The sequence below is a fragment of the Nipponia nippon genome, unplaced genomic scaffold (genome assembly GCF_047370975.1).
Source record: "Nipponia nippon isolate SJK-2023a ecotype South Korea unplaced genomic scaffold, ASM4737097v1 scaffold_46, whole genome shotgun sequence".
Classification (NCBI taxonomy): Eukaryota; Metazoa; Chordata; class Aves; order Pelecaniformes; family Threskiornithidae; genus Nipponia; species Nipponia nippon.
The window spans coordinates 463,981-483,346 of record NW_028262365.1 but is presented as its reverse complement, the minus strand read 5'-3'; the positions used below and the strand labels follow the sequence as shown (position 1 = coordinate 483,346).

Below are 19,366 nucleotides of genomic sequence, written 5' to 3'. Positions count from 1 at the left end.
CCTCAGCGTGCTGGGGGGGGGGTAACACCTCTCTGCCCCCCCCCCGATGAGGAGGGGGACGCTTCCCCGGACCCCTGGGTGCCCGACGCCGCCGAGCGGGCGATGCTACGGGAAGAATTCACCAGCCGCATGTACCAGCGCTTCCTGGACGGGGAGGACGGGGACTTCGACTACAGGTGACACCCCCGGGGGGGCGGGGGACCCCCCCAAAACGCCCGGGGCCCCCCACTGACACCCCCCCCCCCCCCGTGTCACCCCCCCCCAGCCAGGTGGACGAAAACCCGGACCTGGACAACCTGGACATCGTCTCGCGCGCCGCCCAGGGGCGCTATTTCGACGAGGAGGGGCCCAGCGGCGCCCCCCAGCTGGAGTAGGGCCCCCCCCCCCAAAGGTGACCCCCCCCCCCCCCAAAATCCACCCCCCCGGCTGCGGTGTGGGGGCCCCAAGCCCCCCCCCCCCCGGGCTGTTTTCCACAGGGAAGCCCCGGGGAGGGGGGGGGTGACCTCCCCCCGCGTTCGTCATCGCTCGGGGGGGGGGGGCCGTGAGTCACCCCACGGCGTGGGGCAGGGTGGGGGGCACCCCACGGCCCCCCCCCAGCCCCTCCCAGGCCCCTGTGGTTTCACGGCTCCTCCCGACCCCCCACGCTCACACCGGGGGGGGGGGGTCCCCACCTGTCTGCACCCCCCCCTCCCACGGCCCCGACCGCCGTCGCCGTGGCCCGGACACCTGCGTCCACGGGGCACCGCGTCCCCCCTCGTGTCCCCCCCACCCCCGGGGGGGCCCCCGTTTCCTGACCCCCCCCCCCCCTTCCCTCTCCCTCCTCCGGAAAAGATATTTTTAATCCCATCCTGGGGCCCTTCCGCCCCCGCTGGCCCGGCCGCCGCCGGGGGCCCCGGCCAAGGGGGCTGCCTGGGGCTGGGGGGGCGCGGGGGGGGGCCCCCCAAAAGCCTGCGCCCCTCTGCCTCCCTCCCCCCCCCTTTCTTTCTGCTCGCCCCCCGCCCGTTGCTGAAAAAAAGCAGAAGCGGAGCCAAAAAATCCCCCCACACACACAAAAAAAAAAGAGAAGTGGCTAAAAATTAAATAAGGTTTCTTGGCGGCGGGGGCGGGGGGGGCCCGGGGGGGGCCCGGGGGGGGCCCGGGGGGGGTCAGCTGCACTTGCAGGCGCGGACCACCATGTTGGAGAGCTGCTCCACCCGCGCCTTGCGCCCCACGTAGTAGACGATGGGCAGGGGGTCGAGGGTCTGGGGGACGCAGCAGGGCGCCGCCGAGGCCCCCGGGTTGTGCTGGTTGTACAGCGCCAGGACCTGGGGGCCCCCCCCCAGAGACCCCCCCGCGTCAGGGACCCCCCCGTCCCGCTGTGCCCCCCGCCCCCCCCCCGGGGACCCCACTGTGGGGGGCGGGGGGGGGGGGGTCCTGCCGTGTCCCCCTGCCTCCTCCCAGCCCCCCCACCCTGGAGATGGGAGCCCGGGACCCCCCGCCCCCTCCCCAGGCACCCAAACACCTGGGACCCGCACCCTCCATCTCCCCAGGACCCCCAGCCCCCTTCCCCAGGACCCCCAGCCCCTCCCCAGGACCCACCAGGACCCCCAGCCCCTCCCCAGGACCCCCAGCCTCCTCCCCAGGGACCTCCAGGACCTCCAGCCCCCTCCCCAGGACCCCCAGCCCCCTCCCCAGGGACCTCCAGCCCCTCCCCAGGACCCACCAGGACCCCCAGCCCCCTCCCCAGGACCCACCAGGACCCCCAGCCCCTCCCCAGGACCCCCAGCCCCCTCCCCAGGGACCTCCAGGACCTCCAGCCCCCTCCCCAGGACCCCCAGCCCCCTCCCCAGGGACCTCCAGCCCCTCCCCAGGACCCCCAGCCCCTCCCCAGGACCCCCCGGCCCTCCCCAGGACCCACCAGGCCCCCCAGCCCCCTCCCCAGGCCCTCCCCAGGACCCACCAGGCCCCCCAGCCCCCTCCCCAGGACCCCCAGGCCCCCCCGCCCGGGGCTCGGGGCCCACCTTGGTGTACTGGGTGTCGGCGCTCCAGATGTAGGGGCAGGGGCCCATGCAGAAGTTGGCCATGTAGCCCTTGGGCTCGTGGATCCACTTCCACTGCAGGTCCTTCCGGAAGTCGATGTACAGCGGCCGCACGCAGCAGTTCTTCTCCTCCGTCCTGGGGGGCGAGGGGTGTCCCGGGGGGTCCCCAGCCCTCCCGGGGGGTCCCAGCCCTCCCGGGGGGGGTCCCCAGCCCTCCCGGGGAGGACCTGAGGGTCCCCAGCTCTCGCTGGGACATCTCTGGGGGTCCCCAGCCCTCCCTGGGGGGCCCAGGTGTCCCTAGGGGTCCCCAGCCCTCTCTGGGACATCTCTGGGGATCCCCAGCCCTCTTTAGGTCATCTCTGGGGGTCCCCAGCCCTCCCTGGGGGGACCTGGAGGTCCCTGGGGGTCCCCAGCCCTCCCTGGGGGAACGTGGGGGGGGTCCCTGGGGGTCCCCAGCCCTCCCTGTGGGGACTGGGCCATCTTTGGGGGTCCTCAACCCTTCCCGGGGGGGACCCGGGTGTCCCTGGGGGTCCCTAGCCCTTCCTGGGGGAATGTGGGGGTCTCTGGGGGGTCCCCAGCTCTCCCTGGGGGTCCCTAGCCCTCCCCAGGGGGGACCCAAGCATCTTTGGGGTCCCCGGCCCTCCCTGGGGGAATGTGGGGGGTCTCTGGGGGTCCCTAACTCTCCCTGCGGGGACTGGGGCATCTTTGGGGGTCCCAAGCATCCCTGGGGGTCCCCAGCATCTTTGGGGGTCCCCAGCCCTCCCTGGGGGTGTCCCAAGCATCCCTGGGGGTCCCCAGCTGTCCCTGGGGGGACCTGGGGGTCTCTGGGGGTCCCCAGCTGTCCCTGGGGGTCTCGGGGGGTCCCCAGCCCTCCCCGGGGGGGGTCTGGGTGTCTTTAGGGGTCCCCAGCCCTCCCGGGGGGGGGGGTCCGGGTGGCTTTGGGGGTCCCCAGCCCTCCCGGGGGTCCCCGCCCGGGGTGGGGGGCTGACCCGAAGCAGTAGTCGGTGTCGAGAGCGCGGCGGCGGCGGGCGCTGTGCAGCTGGTTGGCGCGGTCGGGCGGCAGCGCCATGGCCAGGACGTAGGGCACGCGCCGGTGCTTCTTGGCGATGCTCTGCATGTCCCCCCGCTGCTGCTCGAAGCCTGCGGGGACGGGGGACGGGGACAGGGGGGTGGCACCGGGGTTGGGGGGACACCCCCGGCTGGGGGGGGGGGGTCCCCGGGGTGTGGGTGTGCGTGTCCCCCGCCAGCCCCGCGCTACCTTCGATGGAGACGCGCATGTCGTCGGCGCCGCCGGCGCCCGGCTCGCAGGGGCAGTGGACGCTGAGCTTGAACAGCCCCAGGGGCTCTGCGGGACGGGGGGGGCGTCAGAGCGGCCGGGGGGCCCCCGGGGTGGGGGTGGGGGGCACACACACCCGGGGGGGGGGGGGGGGCACCCCCTCACCGCTGCCGCCGAGCCACTGCTGGACGACGTCGGTGACGTCGAACCAGAGCCATTCCTCCTCCGCCGTCGCCCGCACCGAGCGCCCGTGCAGGTAGCGCCACGAGGCGTTGCCGTAGCCCTGCGGACCCCCGCGCCGTGGGTGGGGGGCCCGACCCCCCCCCACGTCCCCAGGCCGTGGCCAGGGGGTCCCCAAACCCCCCCCATGTCCCCAAACCGTGACCGGGGGGGGTCCCCAAACCCCCCCATGTCCCCAGGCCGTGGCCAGAGGGTCCCCAAACCCAGCAGGACCCCAAATCCCCCCCCCCCAAGTCCCCAGGCCGTGGCCAGGGGGTCCCCAAAGCCCCCCCCCATGTCCCCAGGCTGCACCCATGGGGGTCCCCAAACCCAGCAGGACCCCAAATCCCCCCACACGTCCCCAAACCGTGGCCGGGGGGTCCCCAAACCCCCCCATGTCCCCAGGCCGTGGCCGGGGGGTCCCCAAAGCCGCCGCGTCCCCCCCAAAGCGCATCCGCGGGGTCCCCAAAGCCGCCGCGTCCCCGCTGCCAGGCGCCATCCCCGCCGCAGCCCCCCCCGCCCGCCGCGTCCCCGCCTCCCCACCTGGTAGAGCTCCAGGCGCTGCTCGACCCCCAGGTTCTCGGCGCCCGCCCGCTGCCGCAGCATCCGCAGCTCGGCCCGGTGCAGCAGCGCCTCGCGCCCGATCTCCGCCCGCACCCGCGAGGCGTTGAAGATGAAGAAGGTGCTGTGGCTGGTCGGTCGCCAGTGCTCCAGCGGGCCTGCGGGGGGACAGCGCCGTCAGCGCCTCGCGCCGTTCACTCTGGAGCGGAGTGATGGCCGCGGCGGTTTGCTTTAGCCCCCCCCCCCCACACACCCCGCCGTATGCGGCGGCCGGGACCCCCGTTTCGGAGGGGCGGCGCGGGCGCCCCGAGGCTGCGGGCGGGCGCCGCTCCCCCCAGGGGACCCAGGCGTCCCCGCGGCCACCCCCCGCCCCGGCCCGGCGGGGCGCCGCGGGCCCAGCCAGGCCTCCCGCAGCTCAACAAAGCTCCCTCAGAGCCGGGAATTACTCAGCAAACCACAACGTCCGGCACATCCCTGAGCGCCGCCGCCGCCGGGAGGAGCTGCTGGGGGGACCCAGGCGTCCGGCCGGGAGGGACCCAGGCGCCGGGGCCACGGGGGGCTGGGCTAGGGGGGACCTGGGTGTCTGAGCCACGGGGGACCCAGGTGCCTGGACAGGGGGGAGCCAGGCGGCGGGGCCACGGGGGACCCAGGTGTCTGAGCCACGGGGGACTGGGCCACAGGGGACGCAGGCGTCTGAGCCACGCGGGGGGCCAGGCGCCGGGGCCGTGGGGGTCCGGGCTAAGGGGGACACAGGTGCCCGAGCCATGGGGGTCTGGGCAAGGGGGGACCCAGGTGTCCAAGCCACAGGGGTCTGGGCTAATGGGGACCTGGGTGTCCAGGCTACAGGGGTCTGGGCTAGGGGGGACCCGGGCATCCGAGCCAGGGGGGACCCAGGTGCCTGGGCCATGGGGGTCCAGGCCACGAGGGACCCAAGCGTCCGGCCAGGGGGGACTCAGGCGTCTGAGCCACAGGGGACCCGGGCATCTGGGCCACTGGGCACCCAGGTGTCCGAGCCACGGGAGTCCGAGCCATGAGAGACCCGAGCATCTGGGCCATGATGGACCCAGGTGCCTGGGCTACAGGGGACCCAGGTGTCCAAGCCACGGGGGTCTGGGCCACGGGGGACCCAAGTGTCTGGGCCACGGGGGTCTGGGCCACGGGGGACCCGGGTGCCTGAGCCACGGGGGTCTGGGCCACGGGGGACCCAGGCATTGGAGCCACGGGGGTCTGGGCCATGAGGACCCAAGTGTCCGAGCCACGGGGGTCTGGGCCACGGGGGACCCAGGCATTGGAGCCACGGGGGTCTGGGCCATGAGGACCCAAGTGTCCGGGCCATGGGGGTCTGGGCCACAGGGGTCCCAGGCATTGGAGCCACGGGGGACCCGGGTGCCTGAGCCACGGGGGTCTGGGCCACGGGGGCCCCAAGCGTCCGGGCCATGGGGGTCTGGGCCATGGGGGTCCCAGGTGTCCGGGCCACGGGGGTCTGGGCCACGAGGACCCAAGTGTCCGAGCCACGGGGGTCTGGGCCACGGGGGACCCAGGCATTGGAGCCACGGGGGTCTGGGCCACAGGGACCCAAGTGTCCGGGCCACGGGGGTCTGGACCACGGGGGACCCAAGTGTCCGAGCCACGGGGGTCTGGGCCACAAGGACCCAAGTGTCTGGGCCACGGGGGACCCAGGAATTGGAGCCACGGGGGTCTGGGCCATGAGGACCCAAGTGTCCGGGCCACGGGGGTCTGGGCCATGGGGGTCCCAGGTGTCCGAGCCACGGGGGTCTGGGCCACAAGGACCCAAGTGTCCGGGCCACGGGGGCCCCAAGCATCCGAGCCACGGGGGCCCCAGGCGCCCCCCCCCCCCCGGCGAACACCCAAGCGTCCGGGCACCGCCGCCGCCCCGGCAGCTCGCCGGCATCGCTCCCGCCGCCCTCCCGCGGGTGCCGGGGCGCGGCCCCCCCCCCCAGCCGCCTCCCCCCGACGCCGGGGGGTCCCCGCTCACCCTCCCCGGGCGGCTCCATGGGGAAGCGGTGCAGCTCCTTGGCGTAGTACTCCTCGGGGTCCTCGGGCGGGCGCAGGCGGGCCCGCTGCCGCAGCAGCTCCCGGGTGCTGTTGTAGAGCGCCCGCACCTCCTCGGGCAGCGGCCGGGCCGGGGCCTCGGCGGGGGGAGCCGGTAACCGGAGTTTACTCAGAATTTGTCCCCGAACGGCTTCGATTCGTTTTCTGCGAGCGGCTTCTAAATCCAAGGAGCGGCACGTGGAGAGGGCCCGGGCCGCCCCCAGCACCGCCAGCAGCACCGCCAGCTCCATCCCGGCACCGGGACCCCCCCCCCCCAACCGGGACCCCCCCCCAAACCCGCCCCCCCACACCCACAAAACCGGTTCTCCTCTTCTCTCTCTCTCCCCCCCCCCCCCTGCCGCTCCCGGACCCCCCCCCCCCCGCCGCTGCCGCTGCTGCTCGGTCCCGGTCCCGGCGCCGGTCCCGGCTCCGCTCCGCTCCGCTCCCCCCCGCGGGTTTTGAGGCCGGAACGGGGCGGCCCCCCCCAGGAAACGGCGCCGGGGGGGCGGGGGGGGGGCGGGGGGGCGCCCCCCCCTTCCGCTCGGCCGGGGGCGGCGCCGCCGTGGGGGCTTGGGGGGGGGAAACTGAGTCACGGCCCGCGAGGGGGCGGGGACCCCCCAGCACCCAGACGTCTGGGACATTTCCTCCCCCCCCCCCGGGCGACGTGGGTGGCCGGGACCCCCCCCAAAGAGCACCCACCCCCCCCAAAAAAAAAAACAGCACCGGGAAGCAGAAATGGAAAAAATGGGGGTTTATGGGGGGAGGGGGGGGGGGCCGCGGCGAAAAGCCCCCCCCGAGGGGTGAGGGGGCCGCGTCCCCGTGCTGGGGACCCCAGTGTCTGCGCCTGGGGGTCCCACGCGTCCCGTCCCCGGGGGACCCCGATGTCCTGGCCCCAGGGACACCCAGCGCCCCATTCCCAGGAGATCCCAGCGCCCCATTCCCAGGGATCCCAGTGCCCCATTCCCAGGGGACCCCAGTGCCCCATTCCCAGGGGACCCCATCCCCTCTCCCCAGGGACACCCAGTGTCACATCCCAGGGGATCCCAGTGTCCCATCCTCAAGGGACCCCCATTCCCAGGGGACCTTGGTGTCCCATTCCCAGGGGACCCCAGCATCCCACAGCCAGGGACCCCCAATGTCCCATTCCCGGGGGATCCCAGCATCCCATTCCCAGGGGATTCCAGCGTCCCATTCCCATGAGATCCCGATGTCCCATTCCCGGGGGATCCCAGCGTCCCATTCCCATAGGATCCCGATGTCCCATTCCTGGGGGACCCCAGCGTCCCGTTCCCAGGAGATCCCAATGTCCCATTCCCAGGAGACCCCAGCGTCCCGTTCCCAGGAGACCCCAGCATCTCATTCCCGGGGGACCCCAGCGTCCCACACCCAGGGACCCCCAATGTCCCACACCCAGGGACCCCCAATGTCCCATTCCCAGGAGACCCCAGCGTCCCGTTCCCGGGGGACCCCAGCGTCCCCTTCCCGGGAGCCGCCCCCCGCCCCGCTAGCACTCGACGCCGTAGCGCCCGAAGTGCCGCAGCAGGACGCCCAGCTGCAGGTGGACGGTGCCGGCGGCCTCGGTGCGCAGGCGGAACCGATCGGCGGCGCCGACGGCGAGGGCTTCGGGGCTGCGGAGTTGGGGCCCCCCCCCCACCAAACGGCGGCTCAGGCGCTCCCGCCAGGTCCCCCGGGGCCGCCAGGTGACGCAGGCCAACGCGTGGTAGCCGGGGGTGGCCGGCACGTGGCAAAAACCGTAGCCCAACGCCTCGCTGCGCCCCAAATCGTCCTGGTGCCAGACCTGGAGGTGAAGCTTGGGCCAACCTGGAGGGGACGGGGGACGGGGGGCGTCAGGGCCGCGGGGGGACGCGGGGGGACGCGGGGGGGAGGCCCGCGGTACCTTGTAGCCCCTTGGTGGCCCAGTGGACGTCGAGGGGGTGGCACCAATAGGCCACGTCGTCGGCTTGGGGGTCGTCCACCTGCGTCTGGCCGGACCCCAGCCCCGAGAGCAGCTTCCAGGCGCCGCCTGCGATGGGGGGGGACACGCGGAGGTGAGGTCGCGGCCGCCCCGCCGCGCTCCCCGGCCCCCCGCCGCGCTCCCCGGCCCCCCGCCGCGCTCACCGGCCTGCAGCCCCCACTTGCAGAAGAGGCGGCGCTGGGGGAAGCCGCTGCCCCCCACGATCTGCCCGATCAGGTGCACCTCCGCCATGCCGCCGCCTGCGGGGACGGCAGGGCCCCCGCTGCACCCCGTGGTCGCACCCCAGTCCCCCACCGCACCCCCAGTCCCCCCATATCCCCCCGCACCCTATTTCCCCCATTTCACCCCTGTTCCCCCCCAAATCCCCCCCTACTGCACCCCCATATCGCCCCTATTTCCCCCACTGCACCCCCAGTCCCCCCACATCCCCCCACCCTATTTCCCCCCCAAATCCCCCCACTGCACCCCCATATCCCACCGCACCCATTTCACCCCTATTCCCCCCCAAATCCCCCTACTGCACCCCCATATCCCCCATTGCACCCCCATTTCCCCCCTGCACCCCCATATCCCCCCCAAATCCCCCCATTGCACCCCCATTTCTCCCACTGCACCCCCGTACCCCCCTTTTCTCCATTTCCCATTTCCCCCCATTGCACCCCCATATTGCCCCCTATTCCCCCATCGCACCCCCTTTCCCCCCAAACCCCTCCATTGCACCCCCACTCCCCCCTTGCACACCCCCACTGCTCCCCATTTCCCCCACTGCACCCCCATACCCCCCATTTTGCCCCCATCGCACCCCCATATCCCCCTCATATCCCCCACTGCCCCCCCCATTTGGCCCCCATTTCCCCCCATACCCCCCCGCCCCCCATTTCGCCCCCATTTCCCCCCATACCCCCCCCGTCCCCCCCACCCCCCATTTCGCCCCCATTTCCCCCCGTTATCGCCCCATTCCCCCCCCCCGTCCCCACACACCCCCCCGCTGCTCGGCGCCGCCACACGCCACGACCCCCGCCCCCCAAACCACACGCACTTCCGGGGCCCGTTGCCACGGCAACGCGCCGGCCGTCCCAACGCCACCGCTCCATTGGCCGCCGCGCCGCTAGTCCCGCCCAGCAAGGCGGGCCAGACCACGCCCCTTTCCGGCAACGCCATGTTGGAGTGTCAGTGTGCCAGCGCCCCTGCGTGAGCCGCCATCTTGTGTGTACGGGTGGACGCCGCCATCTTGGGATGGTCCACAGTACGGCAGCGCCTGTAACTTGCGTGCCGCCATCTTGAGAAGGTCACAGTGTGGCAGCACCCGAAACTTGTGGTCGCCGCCATCTTGGGTGTACCGGTGGTTATGGACGCCGCCATCTTGGGTGTCCCCCCCCAATTTGGGGGTGCGGGAACCTTTTGGGGGGGCCCCGTGCGGCGCTGGATGGACTCAGAGGCGCAGCGGAGGGGAGCGGGGGTCCTTTACTGACTGCGGGGGGGGCCCGGGGCGGGTCGGGGGGCTCAGTCCGGTTGCCCCGGGCTGGGAGGGGGGGCGGTTTCCCCGGCGTCAGGATTTGGAGTATCGGCGCCGGACGGAGTCGCGGTAGAAGCGGAAGATGGTGTCGGCGGCGCGCTGGGCCGCCGCGAGGCACTGCTGCATCTGGGGAGGGGAGGGGAGGGGGGGCGGAAAGCGGGGACGCCGCCGTGGGTGGGACGGTCCCCCCCCTCGGGGGTCCCCGCGCCCCAACCCCCCCCCCCCCCTCCCCGGGGGTCCCCGCGCCCCTCACCTCCTCCACGGAGCAGCTGCCTTTGGTGGTGGCCGTCAGCACCTTCCTCTCGACGCTGTCGATGGCGAAGGTGAGGACGGCGCGAGCCTCCTGTGAAGAGCGGGAGGAGGGGGGGTCAGGGGGGGACCCCAGGGGTTTTGGGGACCCCCCCCCCCCCCAGGCCGCTCACCTGCTCCTGGCGGGTGGTGGGGTCGAGGACGATGACGCCGTTGGGGTCGAGGGCGCAGGTGACGCCGCAGAAGAGGGAGGAGAGGGGCAGCCCCGCGTCCAGCAGCCCCATGCAGGCGGCGTTCAGGCAGCAGGAGAGAAGCTGGGGCGGGGGGGGGTCAAGGACCCCCCAAACACAGCTCTGACCCCCCCTCCTTCCCCCCCAAAACCACGGCTCGGAGCCGCCCCCCCCTCCCCACCACTGAGGATACGGAGCCGGCGTCGCTGAGCACCTGCAGGACGAGGGTGATGGCGGTGCGGGGGTGCAGCCCCCCCAAAACCACGGCCTCGCAGGTCTGCCGGAGGAGCTGCTCCCGGCTGCGCTCCGTCACGCCTGCGGAAGGCAGCGGGAAGCCCGGGGAGGGCTCAACCGGTGGCCCCGGGGCCCCTCCCGGGAGGCGGCAGGGCCGGAGGAGGGGGGCACCCACCTGGCAGCCCCACCTTGGGCCGCAGCAGCACCTCCAGCGCCGCCCGGTCCGGCAGCTCCTTGCTTCCCTTCACCTCCGCGGGGCCGTAGAGCCCGGCCAGCACCGAGGTATCGCCTGAGGGAACGGAGGGGAGAGGGCGGTCACCGACGGGAGAACCGGGAACGCCCGGGGGGGGACCAGGCCGCGGGTGAGGCGTGAGGGGAGGCCCGGGGGACCAGGCCGCGGGGCCGGTTAGGGGCGAGGCGAGGCCAGGCCCCCGCGGCCCGGCGCACCCTGCAGGAAGGCGGCCGAGCCGTCGGGCCGCGACAGCAGCCCCTGCTCGCAGGAAAACGGCCGCAGGCAACACCCGCCGCCCGCCGCCATCTTCTCCTCCTCCGCCGCCATGGCCGCCGCTTCCGCTTCCGGGTCGCGCCACGCCCCTTGGACGCACACCACGCCCCCCCCGCGCCGCCTGACCACGCCCCCGCGAAGATGGCGGCGATGGCGGCCCTGCGAGCGCTCCGCTGGCGGCTCCTGCGGACCCCGGTCCCCGGCCCGGCCCGGCGCCTCAGCACCGCCGTGAGTGGCCCCGGCCCCGGCCCCGCTCCCCCGGGTCCCCCCGCCCCGGCCCCGGGGCTCGGTGTCCCCGTGTCCCCACGTCCCTGTGTCCCCCCACCTCGTCCCCATGTCCCCCCATCCCTGTGTCCCCATGTCCCCGTGTCCCCCCATCCCCGTGTCCCCCCACCCCGTCCCTGGGTCCCCATGTCCCCTCCCCACATCCCTGTGTCCCCCCACCTCGTCCCCATGTCCCCCATCCCCGTGTCCCCCCATCCCCGTGTCCCCATGTCCCCCCATCCCTGTGTCGTGTCCCCATGCCCCCGTGTCCCCCCACCCCGTCCCCATGTCCCTTCCCCACGTCCCTGTGCCCCCCCACCCCATCCACGTGTCCCCCCACCCTGTCCCTGTGTCCCCCATCCTCATGTCCCCGTGTCCCCCCACCCCGTCCCTGTGTCCCCCCACCTCATCCCCATGTCCCCCCACCCTGTCCCCATCTCCCTGTGTCCCCCCACCCCGTCCCCGTGCCCCCATGTCCCCTCCCCACGTCCCTGTGTCCCCCCACCCAGTCCCCGTCTCCCCACATCTCCGTGTCCCCCCATCCCGGTGTCCCCATTTCCCTGTGTCCCCATGTCCCCTTCCTATGTCCCCGTGTCCCCCCACCCTGTCCCAGTGTCCCCCCATCCCAGGGTCCCCCCGTCCCTGTGTCCCCCCACCCCGTCCTGGTGTCCCCACGTCCCTGTGTCCTTCCACGCCATCCCTATGTCCCCGTGTCCCCTCCCCACGTCCCTGTGTCCCCCCACCCCGTCCTTATCTCCCCACGTCCCCCCCATCCCAGTGTCCCCCCCAGCCGGTCCCCATCTCCCCACGTCCCCGTGTCCCCCCACTCCATCCCTGTGTCCCTACGTCCCTTCCCCACGTCCCCGTGTCCCCCCACCCCATCCCTATGTCCCCACGTCCCCTCCCCGTGCCCCCGTGTCCCCTCCCCGTGTCCCCCCCCTCCATCCCCGTGTCCCCACATCCCCCCACCCCGTCCCGCTGTCCCCACGTCCCCGTCTCCCCACGTCCCCCGCCCTCCCCGGTCATTGGTCCTGCAGGGGGTGGGACAGGAGGGAGGCGCTGGGGCCCCTTTCGGGGGGTTTTTGGGAGCGGGAGAGGGCCGGGCCGGGCCGGGGACACCGAGGGGACATCCCGCCGTCCCCGTCCCCGCCGCAGGAGTTCCCCTCGCCGGAGGAGAAGCCGCAGTTCCCCGGCGCTTCGGCCGATTTCGCCGACCGGCTGGAGTTCATCCAGCCCAACGTCATCTCGGGCATCCCCGTCTACCGGGTGATGGACCGGCAGGGCCACATCGTCAACCCCGCCGAGGACCCCCAGGTGAGCCCCGACAGGGGACGGGGACGGGGCGCCCGGGCACGGCGCCCCCAGCGCCCAACGTCTGGGCACGCCACGCCCCCAACGGGCGGCATCGGGGCACGTCACGCCCCCAGCACGCGACGTCTGGGCACGTCACGCCCCAAACATGCGATGTCTGGGCACGTGACACCCCGAACATGCAATGTCTGGGCACGTCACGCTCCCAACGCGCAACATCTGGGCACGTCACGCCCCAACACGCAACGTCTGGGCATGTCACACTCCCAATGTGCAACGTCTGGGCACGTCACACCCCAACACGCGACGTCTGGGCACGTCACGCCCCGAACATGCAATGTCTGGGCACGTCACGCCCCAACACGCGACGTCTGGGGCACGTCACGCCCCGAACATGCAATGTCTGGGCACGTGACACCCCGAACATGCAATGTCTGGGCACGTCACGCTCCCAACGCGCAACATCTGGGCACGTCACGCCCCAACACGCAACGTCTGGGCATGTCACACTCCCAATGTGCAACGTCTGGGCACGTCACGCCCCGAACATGCAATGTCTGGGCATGTCACGCTCCCAACGCGCAACGTCTGGGCACATCACACCCCAACACGCAACGTCTGGGCACGTCACACCCCCAACATGCAACATCGGGGCACATCACACCCCCAACATGCGGCATCGGGGCACGTCACGCCCCCAGCACGCGACATCTGGACATGTCACACCCCGAACATGCGATGTCTGGGCACGCAACACCCTGAACATGCAATGTCTGGGCACGTCACACCCCAAACACGCAATGTCTGGGCACGTCACGCTCCCAGCACGCAATGTCTGGGCACGTCACACCCCAAACACGCAATGTCTGGGCATGTCACGCCCTGAACATGCAACATCTGGACACGCCACGCCCCCAACGCGCGGCGTCGGGGCACGTCACGCCCCCAGCACGCGACATCTGGACATGTCACGCCCCGAACATGCAACGTCTGGGCACATGACACCCCGAACATGCAATGTCTGGGCATGTCACACCCCAACACGCAATGTCTGGGCACGTGACACCCCGAACACGCAATATCCAGGCATGTGAGCACCCCGAACACGCCAGAGCCAGGCATGTGGCACCCCAAACATGCAATGTCTGGGCACGTGGCACCCCGAACATGCAATATCCAGGCACGTGGCACCCCAAACACGCCAGAGCCGGGCACGTGACGCCCCGAACACGCCACGTCCGAGCACGTGGCACCCCGAACACGCAACCAGCAGGTACGCGGTACCCCGACCACGACTTCCACACGCCTGACGCCCCAAACACGTGCTCCCCTCGTACGCGGGACCCCAACCCCGCGGCGCCCAGGCTCCCACCGGACGCGGGAGCAAACCGTGCGGCACCGCGCGTTTGGGGGGAAGCGGGGCGCGCCCCCGTTTCCCAGGGGGAGCCCCCCAAAAACCCCGCCGCCCCCCCCGCAGCTGCCCAAGGAGCTGGTGCTGAAGCTCTACAGGACCATGACGCTCCTCAACACCATGGACCGCATCCTCTACGAGTCCCAGCGCCAGGTAGGGACACGGGGATGGGGGGGGGACGCCCCAAAAGCGGGGACCCCCCCCCCAACACGCCGTAACCCCCCCCCTCCCAGGGCCGCATCTCCTTCTACATGACCAACTACGGGGAGGAGGGGACGCACGTGGGCAGCGCGGCCGCGCTGGACGACACCGACCTGGTCTTCGGGCAGTACCGGGAGTCGGGTAAGGGGGAGCGGTGCCCGGTTTGGGGGGCAGCGGGCTCACGGGGGTGGGGTTCACCCCAATTTTGGCTCTGTTCCCCCCCACCCCACCCCCCAGGCGTGCTGATGTACCGGGGTTACCCCCTGGACCTCTTCATGGCGCAGTGTTACGGCAACGCCAGCGATCCCGGCAAGGGCCGACAGATGCCCGTCCACTACGGCTGCCGCGACCGCCATTTCGTCACCATCTCGTCCCCGCTGGCCACCCAGATCCCGCAAGGTGCCCCGGCCCCCCTCCGCGGCCCCCCCTTTCCCCCGAGCCCCCCCCCCAACCCCCTCTCTCCCTCCCCGCAGCCGTGGGGGCCGCCTACGCCATCAAACGCGCCGACGCCAACCGGGCGGTGATCTGCTATTTCGGGGAGGGGGCGGCCAGCGAGGGGGACGCCCACGCCGGTTTCAATTTCGCCGCCACCCTGGAGTGCCCCATCATTTTTTTCTGCCGTAACAACGGCTACGCCATCTCCACCCCCACCTCCGAGCAGTACCGGGGCGACGGCATCGGTAAGGGGCCGGACGCGGGGTTTCGGAGGCGGGGAGGGGGGGGTTCCAGGGGCTGCACCCCAACGCCTCCCCGCTCCCCGCAGCGGCGCGCGGTCCCGGTTACGGGTTGATGTCCATCCGGGTGGACGGCAACGACGTCTTCGCCGTTTATAACGCCACCAAAGAAGCCCGGCGCCGCGCCGTGGCGGAGAACCAGCCCTTTCTCATCGAAGCCATGACCTACCGGTACGCCGGGGAGGGGAGCGAGGTGGGGCGGCGCACCCCAAAACCACCTTTTTAAGGGTTTTTTGGGGGTTGTTTTGTTTTTTTTTTTTTTTTACCTCGCCGCCCGCAGCATCGGCCACCACAGCACCAGCGACGACAGCTCGGCGTACCGCTCGGTGGACGAGGTGAATTACTGGGACAAGCAGGACCACCCCATCTCCCGCCTGCGGCACTACATGCTCGGCCGGGGCTGGTGGGACGAGGAGGAGGAGAAGGGCTGGCGCAAGAGCTCCCGCAAGATGGTAACGGGGTGATCCCCCGGGAAGTTCGGCAGGGGGATCCCCAGGATTTGGGGGAGGGGGCGCTGGGATTCTGGGGAGGGATCGCTGGGGTTTTGGGGAGGGGAATCCCTGGGATTTTGGGGAGGGGAATCCCTGGGATTTGGGGGAGGGGGATCCCTGGGATTTTGAGGAGGGATCCCTGGGATTTTGGGGAGGGGAATCCCTGGGATTTTGGGGAGGGGAATCCCTGGGATTTTGAGGAGGGATCCCTGGGATTTGGGGGAGGGGGATCCCTGGGATTTTGGGGAGGGATCCCTGGGATTTTGGAGAGGGGAATCCCTGGGATTTTGAGGAGGGATCCCTGGGATTTGGGGGAGGGGAATCCCTGGGATTTTGAGGAGGGATCCCTGGGATTTGGGGGAGGGGAATCCCTGGGATTTTGAGGAGGGATCCCTGGGATTTGGGGGAGGGGAATCCCTGGGATTTTGAGGACGGATCCCTGGGATTTTGGGGAGGGCATCACTGGGATTTTGGGGAGGGATCACTGGGATATTGGGGGAATCCCTGGGATTTTGAGGAGGGATTACTGGGATTTTGGGGAGGGGAATCCCTGGGATTTTGAGGAGGGGAATCCCTGGGATTTTGGGGAGGGGAATCCCCGGGATTTCGGGGAGGAATTACTAGGATTTTGGGGAGGGATTACTGGGATTTTAAGGAGGGATCACTGGGATTTTGGGGAGGGATCACTGGGATTTTGGGGAGGGGAATCCCCAGGATTCTGAGGAGGGATCCCCGGGATTTCGGGGAGGAAAAGGCGCTGACGCTGCCCCGCAGGTGATGGAGGCGTTCGAGCAGGCGGAGCGGAAGCCGAAGCCCAACGTGCAGCTCCTTTTCTCCGACGTTTACCAGGAGATGCCGCCCCACCTGCGACGGCAGCGGGCGGCCCTGGAGCAGCACCTGCAGCACTACGGGGAGCACTACCCCCTCGAGCACTTCGAAAAGTGAAAATAAACCGGGCGTGCGCCCGCCCCGGCTGCCTGGTGGGTGCGTTGCCGAAGGGGACAGCCCCCCCGGGGGCAACAGCAGCCTTGGAGGGGGGGATTAACCCCCTCTGGGGGGATTAAACCCCTTGGAGGGGGAGTTTAGCTTCCTTGAGGGGGGATTAAACCCCTTGGAGGGGGAATTAAACTCCTTGTGGGGTACTTAATCCCCTTGGAGGGGGCAAATACCCCCCCTTGGGGGATTAAACTCCTTGCGGGGGTAATTAATCCCCTTGGAGGGGGCAAATACCCCCCCTTGGGGGATTAAACTCCTTGCGGGGGGTAATTAATCCCCTTGGAGAAGGGATTAACTCCTTGCGGGGTAATTAATCCCCTTGGAGGGCGGATTAACCCCCTCGGAAGGGGGAAATAGCCCCCCTTTGGGGGGATTAAACTTGCGGGGGTAATTAGTCCCCTTGGAGGGGGGGTTAACTCCTTGCGGGGGTAATTAATCCCCTTGAAGGGGGGATTAACCCCCCTTTGGGGGGGAATTACCTCCTTGAGGGGGTAATTAATTGCTTTGGAGGGGGGATTAAGCCTCTGGAGGGGGTAATTAATCTTGGAGGGGGAATTTAACCCTCTTGGGAGCAGAATTAACCCCACCGTGAGGAGAATTAGCCCCCTTGGAGGGGGAATTAACTCCCTTTGGGGGGGGGGGATTAGCCATGTTGGAGGGGGGAATTAACCCCCTTGCACAGGGATTAAACACCTTGAGGGGGGAATTAACCCCCTTTGGGGGGGATTAACATGGTTGGAGAGGGGAATTAACCCCCTCGAGGGGGGAATTAACCCCCTCGGGGGGTACTAAATCCCCTGGGAGGGGTCAGCCGGTGCTTCCCTGGCTCCCAGGGGGGGCATTACGGGGTATCAGCCCCCCAAAACACGCGCAGGAGCAGCGGGTTTCAAGCTGGGAACTCCAGGGGGGTCCAACGCCACCCCGAATGGGGCAAAAAGCGGAGAAACCCGTCGATCGGCGCCAAGAAAACCCAAATCCACGGAGGGAGGGGAGGCAGCACGCAGCCACCAGGCATTTAATGCTCCGGGGGGGGGGGGTGGGGGGGTGGCGCGGCTCCCTCCGCACCCCAAAACCCCCTCGGGCTCAGGCGGGGGGCTCTTCCCGCCCCGGCAGCGTCGGTGTCCCCGCGCCGTCCCCAAGGTCCATGCCCAGGACCTGGCAGCCCGGCAGCATCTCCTCCAGCAGGATACGGACCAGCCCCGGGCTGGGCACCCGCACCCCTGCCACATCCAGGCGTCGGAGCTCCCTGGAGGGGGGGGTACGGGCAGAGATTGGGGGGCAGCTGGCGCTGGGATGGGGGGGTCCCCGTGGTCCCATCCCCGCCCCCTGCTCACCGGAGGTGGTGGAGGGTGGCCAGGCCCCTCTCGGTGACGCGGGGACAGCGAGCCACCGACAGCTCGCGCAGGCTGTCCCCGAAAACGTGCAGCCGCCCCAGCGCCCAGTCGTCGAGGTGGGGGCACCCGCTCAGGTCGAGGTGCTGCAGCTGGGTCAGCGGCGCTGGGGTGGGGGGCAGGCAGGGGGGTCAGGGGGGGTCCCTGAGGGGTTTAGGGGGGTCCCATGGGGGTCCCCGGGGCTCACCCAGGTTGTCCAAGCCGTTGTAGGTGAGGGGGGAGCCGCTGAGGTCCAGGGCCACCACGGGGACGTGGCGGAGGCGCAGCACCTCGGGGCGCCAGTGGTCCTCCGGCCGGATCCAGCGCTCCTGCCCCTCAAATCTGGGGGGTGGGGGGGCATCAGGGCGAGCCCCCCCTCCCCGGGGGGCATGGGGACACCCCCAAAGCGGGGCAGGGGCTCACCTCACCCCCCCGCCGCAGGACAGGGCGAAGACGGCGGCCGCCACGTTCTCCCCGTAGGTGTCCCTGAGGAAACCGCGGTACCTGGGGGGGGGCAAGAGGGGGGGGGAGCCTGAGCCAGCCCCTCCGCCTGCGCCCCACATGTGGGGGGCCGGATCCAGCCCCTCCTCTCGCACCCCACAAGCTGGGGGGGGCCCAATCCAGGCCCTCCACCCGCGCCCCACACACAGGGGGCCGGATCCAACCCCTCCACCCGCACCCCACAAGCCGGGGGGGGCCCAATCCAGCCCCTCCACCTGTGCCCCACACACAGGGGGCCGGATCCAGCCCCTCCTCTCGCACCCCACAAGCTGGGGGGGCCCAATCCAGCCCCTCTGCCTGCGCCCCACACACAGGGGGCCGGATCCAGCCCCTCCTCTCGCACCCCACACGTGGGGGACCTGACCGAGCCCCCTCCACCCGCACCCCACAAGCAGGGAGCCTGGCCCAGCCTCTCCCCTCCCGCCCCACAAGCGGGGGGCCCCCCCCCTCTCCCCCCCCCCAAAACCGGGACCCCCCCCGGCCCCACGCACGCGTTCCTGCTCCGCAGCCGCTGCCGCCGCAGCCGCTCTCCCCAGGCCGCCGCCGCCTCCACCTCGTAGAAGAACCGGCCCAGGCGCTGCAGCAGCCCCCCCGCCGCCGCCCCCCGGCTCTGCCCGGGCGCGGGGCGCGGGGAGCGGCCCCCCCGGCATCCCAGGACCTGCGCGGGCGGGAGCGGGGCCGCCTCAGCCCCTGCCGCAGCCCCCCGCACCCCCAAAGAGGCTCAGGAGGCGCCAGGAGCGGGGGGGGGGCACATCGGGATTTAATTACAGCGGATGGGGGGAGGGGGGGAGACCCCGGGGGGGCAAAAAGGGGGTCCCCAAAGTGGGGGCACACGCGAAAACGGGGGGGGGAGGGGGGCTCGTCCTTCTGGTGTCGCAGGGGGAGAAAGGCTCTGGGGAGGGACCCCCCCATTTGTGCTGGGTCGGGGGGGGGGGGGGCCCAGCCGCTCAGGCCTTCCCCCCCCCCCCCCTTTCGGCCCCGAGGGTGCCGCGGAGGGGGCACCGCCCCCCCCACCCCTTGAGGTCCCCCCCCGTCACCGGGGGGGCCCTCGGGGTGCTCCCCCCCCCCCCGCCACGGCGCCGGCGTGCAGCACCTACCGCCCTCAGCGCCGCCATCTTGGACGCGTCACGTGACGGGGCGGGCGCGCACGCGTGAACAGGCATCACCCCGCCACCCCCGCCCGTAGCCACGCCCCTTGGCGCGCCTGGCCACGCCCACGCGGACGGTTCGATGGCGCCCCCTGGCGGTTCGG

General features: G+C 71.4%; 5 protein-coding genes across 8 annotated transcripts; 1 reads left to right on the top strand and 4 right to left on the bottom strand.

Moving 5' to 3' along the window:
- Positions 1-1,073: 1,073 nt before the first annotated feature.
- Positions 1,074-6,414, bottom strand: TGFB1 (transforming growth factor beta 1). Its single transcript, XM_087729588.1, has 7 exons — positions 6,071-6,414; positions 4,057-4,232; positions 3,460-3,577; positions 3,277-3,363; positions 3,008-3,158; positions 2,001-2,154; positions 1,074-1,304 (listed from the first exon to the last, which is right to left on the bottom strand). Exons 1-7 carry the CDS (start codon positions 6,375-6,377, stop codon positions 1,146-1,148), a joined length of 1,152 nt encoding a protein of 383 aa, XP_087585714.1. The 5' UTR covers positions 6,378-6,414; the 3' UTR covers positions 1,074-1,145.
- Positions 6,415-6,862: 448 nt separating this feature from the next.
- On the bottom strand, positions 6,863-9,396 carry B9D2 (B9 domain containing 2). Of its 3 annotated transcripts, none has more exons than XM_087729592.1 (4): positions 9,141-9,396; positions 8,245-8,340; positions 8,024-8,149; positions 6,863-7,947 (listed from the first exon to the last, which is right to left on the bottom strand). In XM_087729592.1, exons 1-4 carry the CDS (start codon positions 9,193-9,195, stop codon positions 7,631-7,633), a joined length of 594 nt encoding a protein of 197 aa, XP_087585718.1. In that variant the 5' UTR covers positions 9,196-9,396; the 3' UTR covers positions 6,863-7,630. The 3 variants fall into 3 exon arrangements, with proteins under 3 accessions (XP_087585718.1, XP_087585719.1, XP_087585720.1); XM_087729593.1 differs by lacking the exon at positions 9,141-9,396 and adding an exon at positions 9,083-9,125; XM_087729594.1 differs by lacking the exon at positions 8,245-8,340.
- A 150-nt stretch (positions 9,397-9,546) lies between these two features.
- On the bottom strand, positions 9,547-10,932 carry EXOSC5 (exosome component 5). Of its 2 annotated transcripts, none has more exons than XM_087729590.1 (6): positions 10,778-10,932; positions 10,506-10,619; positions 10,290-10,411; positions 10,040-10,180; positions 9,871-9,960; positions 9,547-9,743 (listed from the first exon to the last, which is right to left on the bottom strand). In XM_087729590.1, the coding sequence occupies exons 1-6, from the start codon at positions 10,887-10,889 to the stop codon at positions 9,651-9,653; spliced, it is 672 nt and encodes a 223-aa protein (XP_087585716.1). In that variant the 5' UTR covers positions 10,890-10,932; the 3' UTR covers positions 9,547-9,650. The 2 variants fall into 2 exon arrangements, with proteins under 2 accessions (XP_087585716.1, XP_087585717.1); XM_087729591.1 differs by having other exon boundaries at positions 10,311-10,411.
- Positions 10,906-16,221, top strand: BCKDHA (branched chain keto acid dehydrogenase E1 subunit alpha). The gene is made up of 9 exons (XM_087729587.1): positions 10,906-11,063; positions 12,255-12,413; positions 13,888-13,974; positions 14,055-14,163; positions 14,260-14,421; positions 14,496-14,702; positions 14,786-14,927; positions 15,037-15,208; positions 16,022-16,221. The coding sequence occupies exons 1-9, from the start codon at positions 10,977-10,979 to the stop codon at positions 16,190-16,192; spliced, it is 1,296 nt and encodes a 431-aa protein (XP_087585713.1). The 5' UTR covers positions 10,906-10,976; the 3' UTR covers positions 16,193-16,221.
- Positions 16,222-17,227: 1,006 nt separating this feature from the next.
- On the bottom strand, positions 17,228-19,282 carry DMAC2 (distal membrane arm assembly component 2). The gene is made up of 6 exons (XM_087729589.1): positions 19,212-19,282; positions 18,606-18,772; positions 18,037-18,117; positions 17,822-17,955; positions 17,578-17,740; positions 17,228-17,489 (listed from the first exon to the last, which is right to left on the bottom strand). The coding sequence occupies exons 1-6, from the start codon at positions 19,275-19,277 to the stop codon at positions 17,327-17,329; spliced, it is 774 nt and encodes a 257-aa protein (XP_087585715.1). The 5' UTR covers positions 19,278-19,282; the 3' UTR covers positions 17,228-17,326.
- Positions 19,283-19,366: the final 84 nt, after the last annotated feature.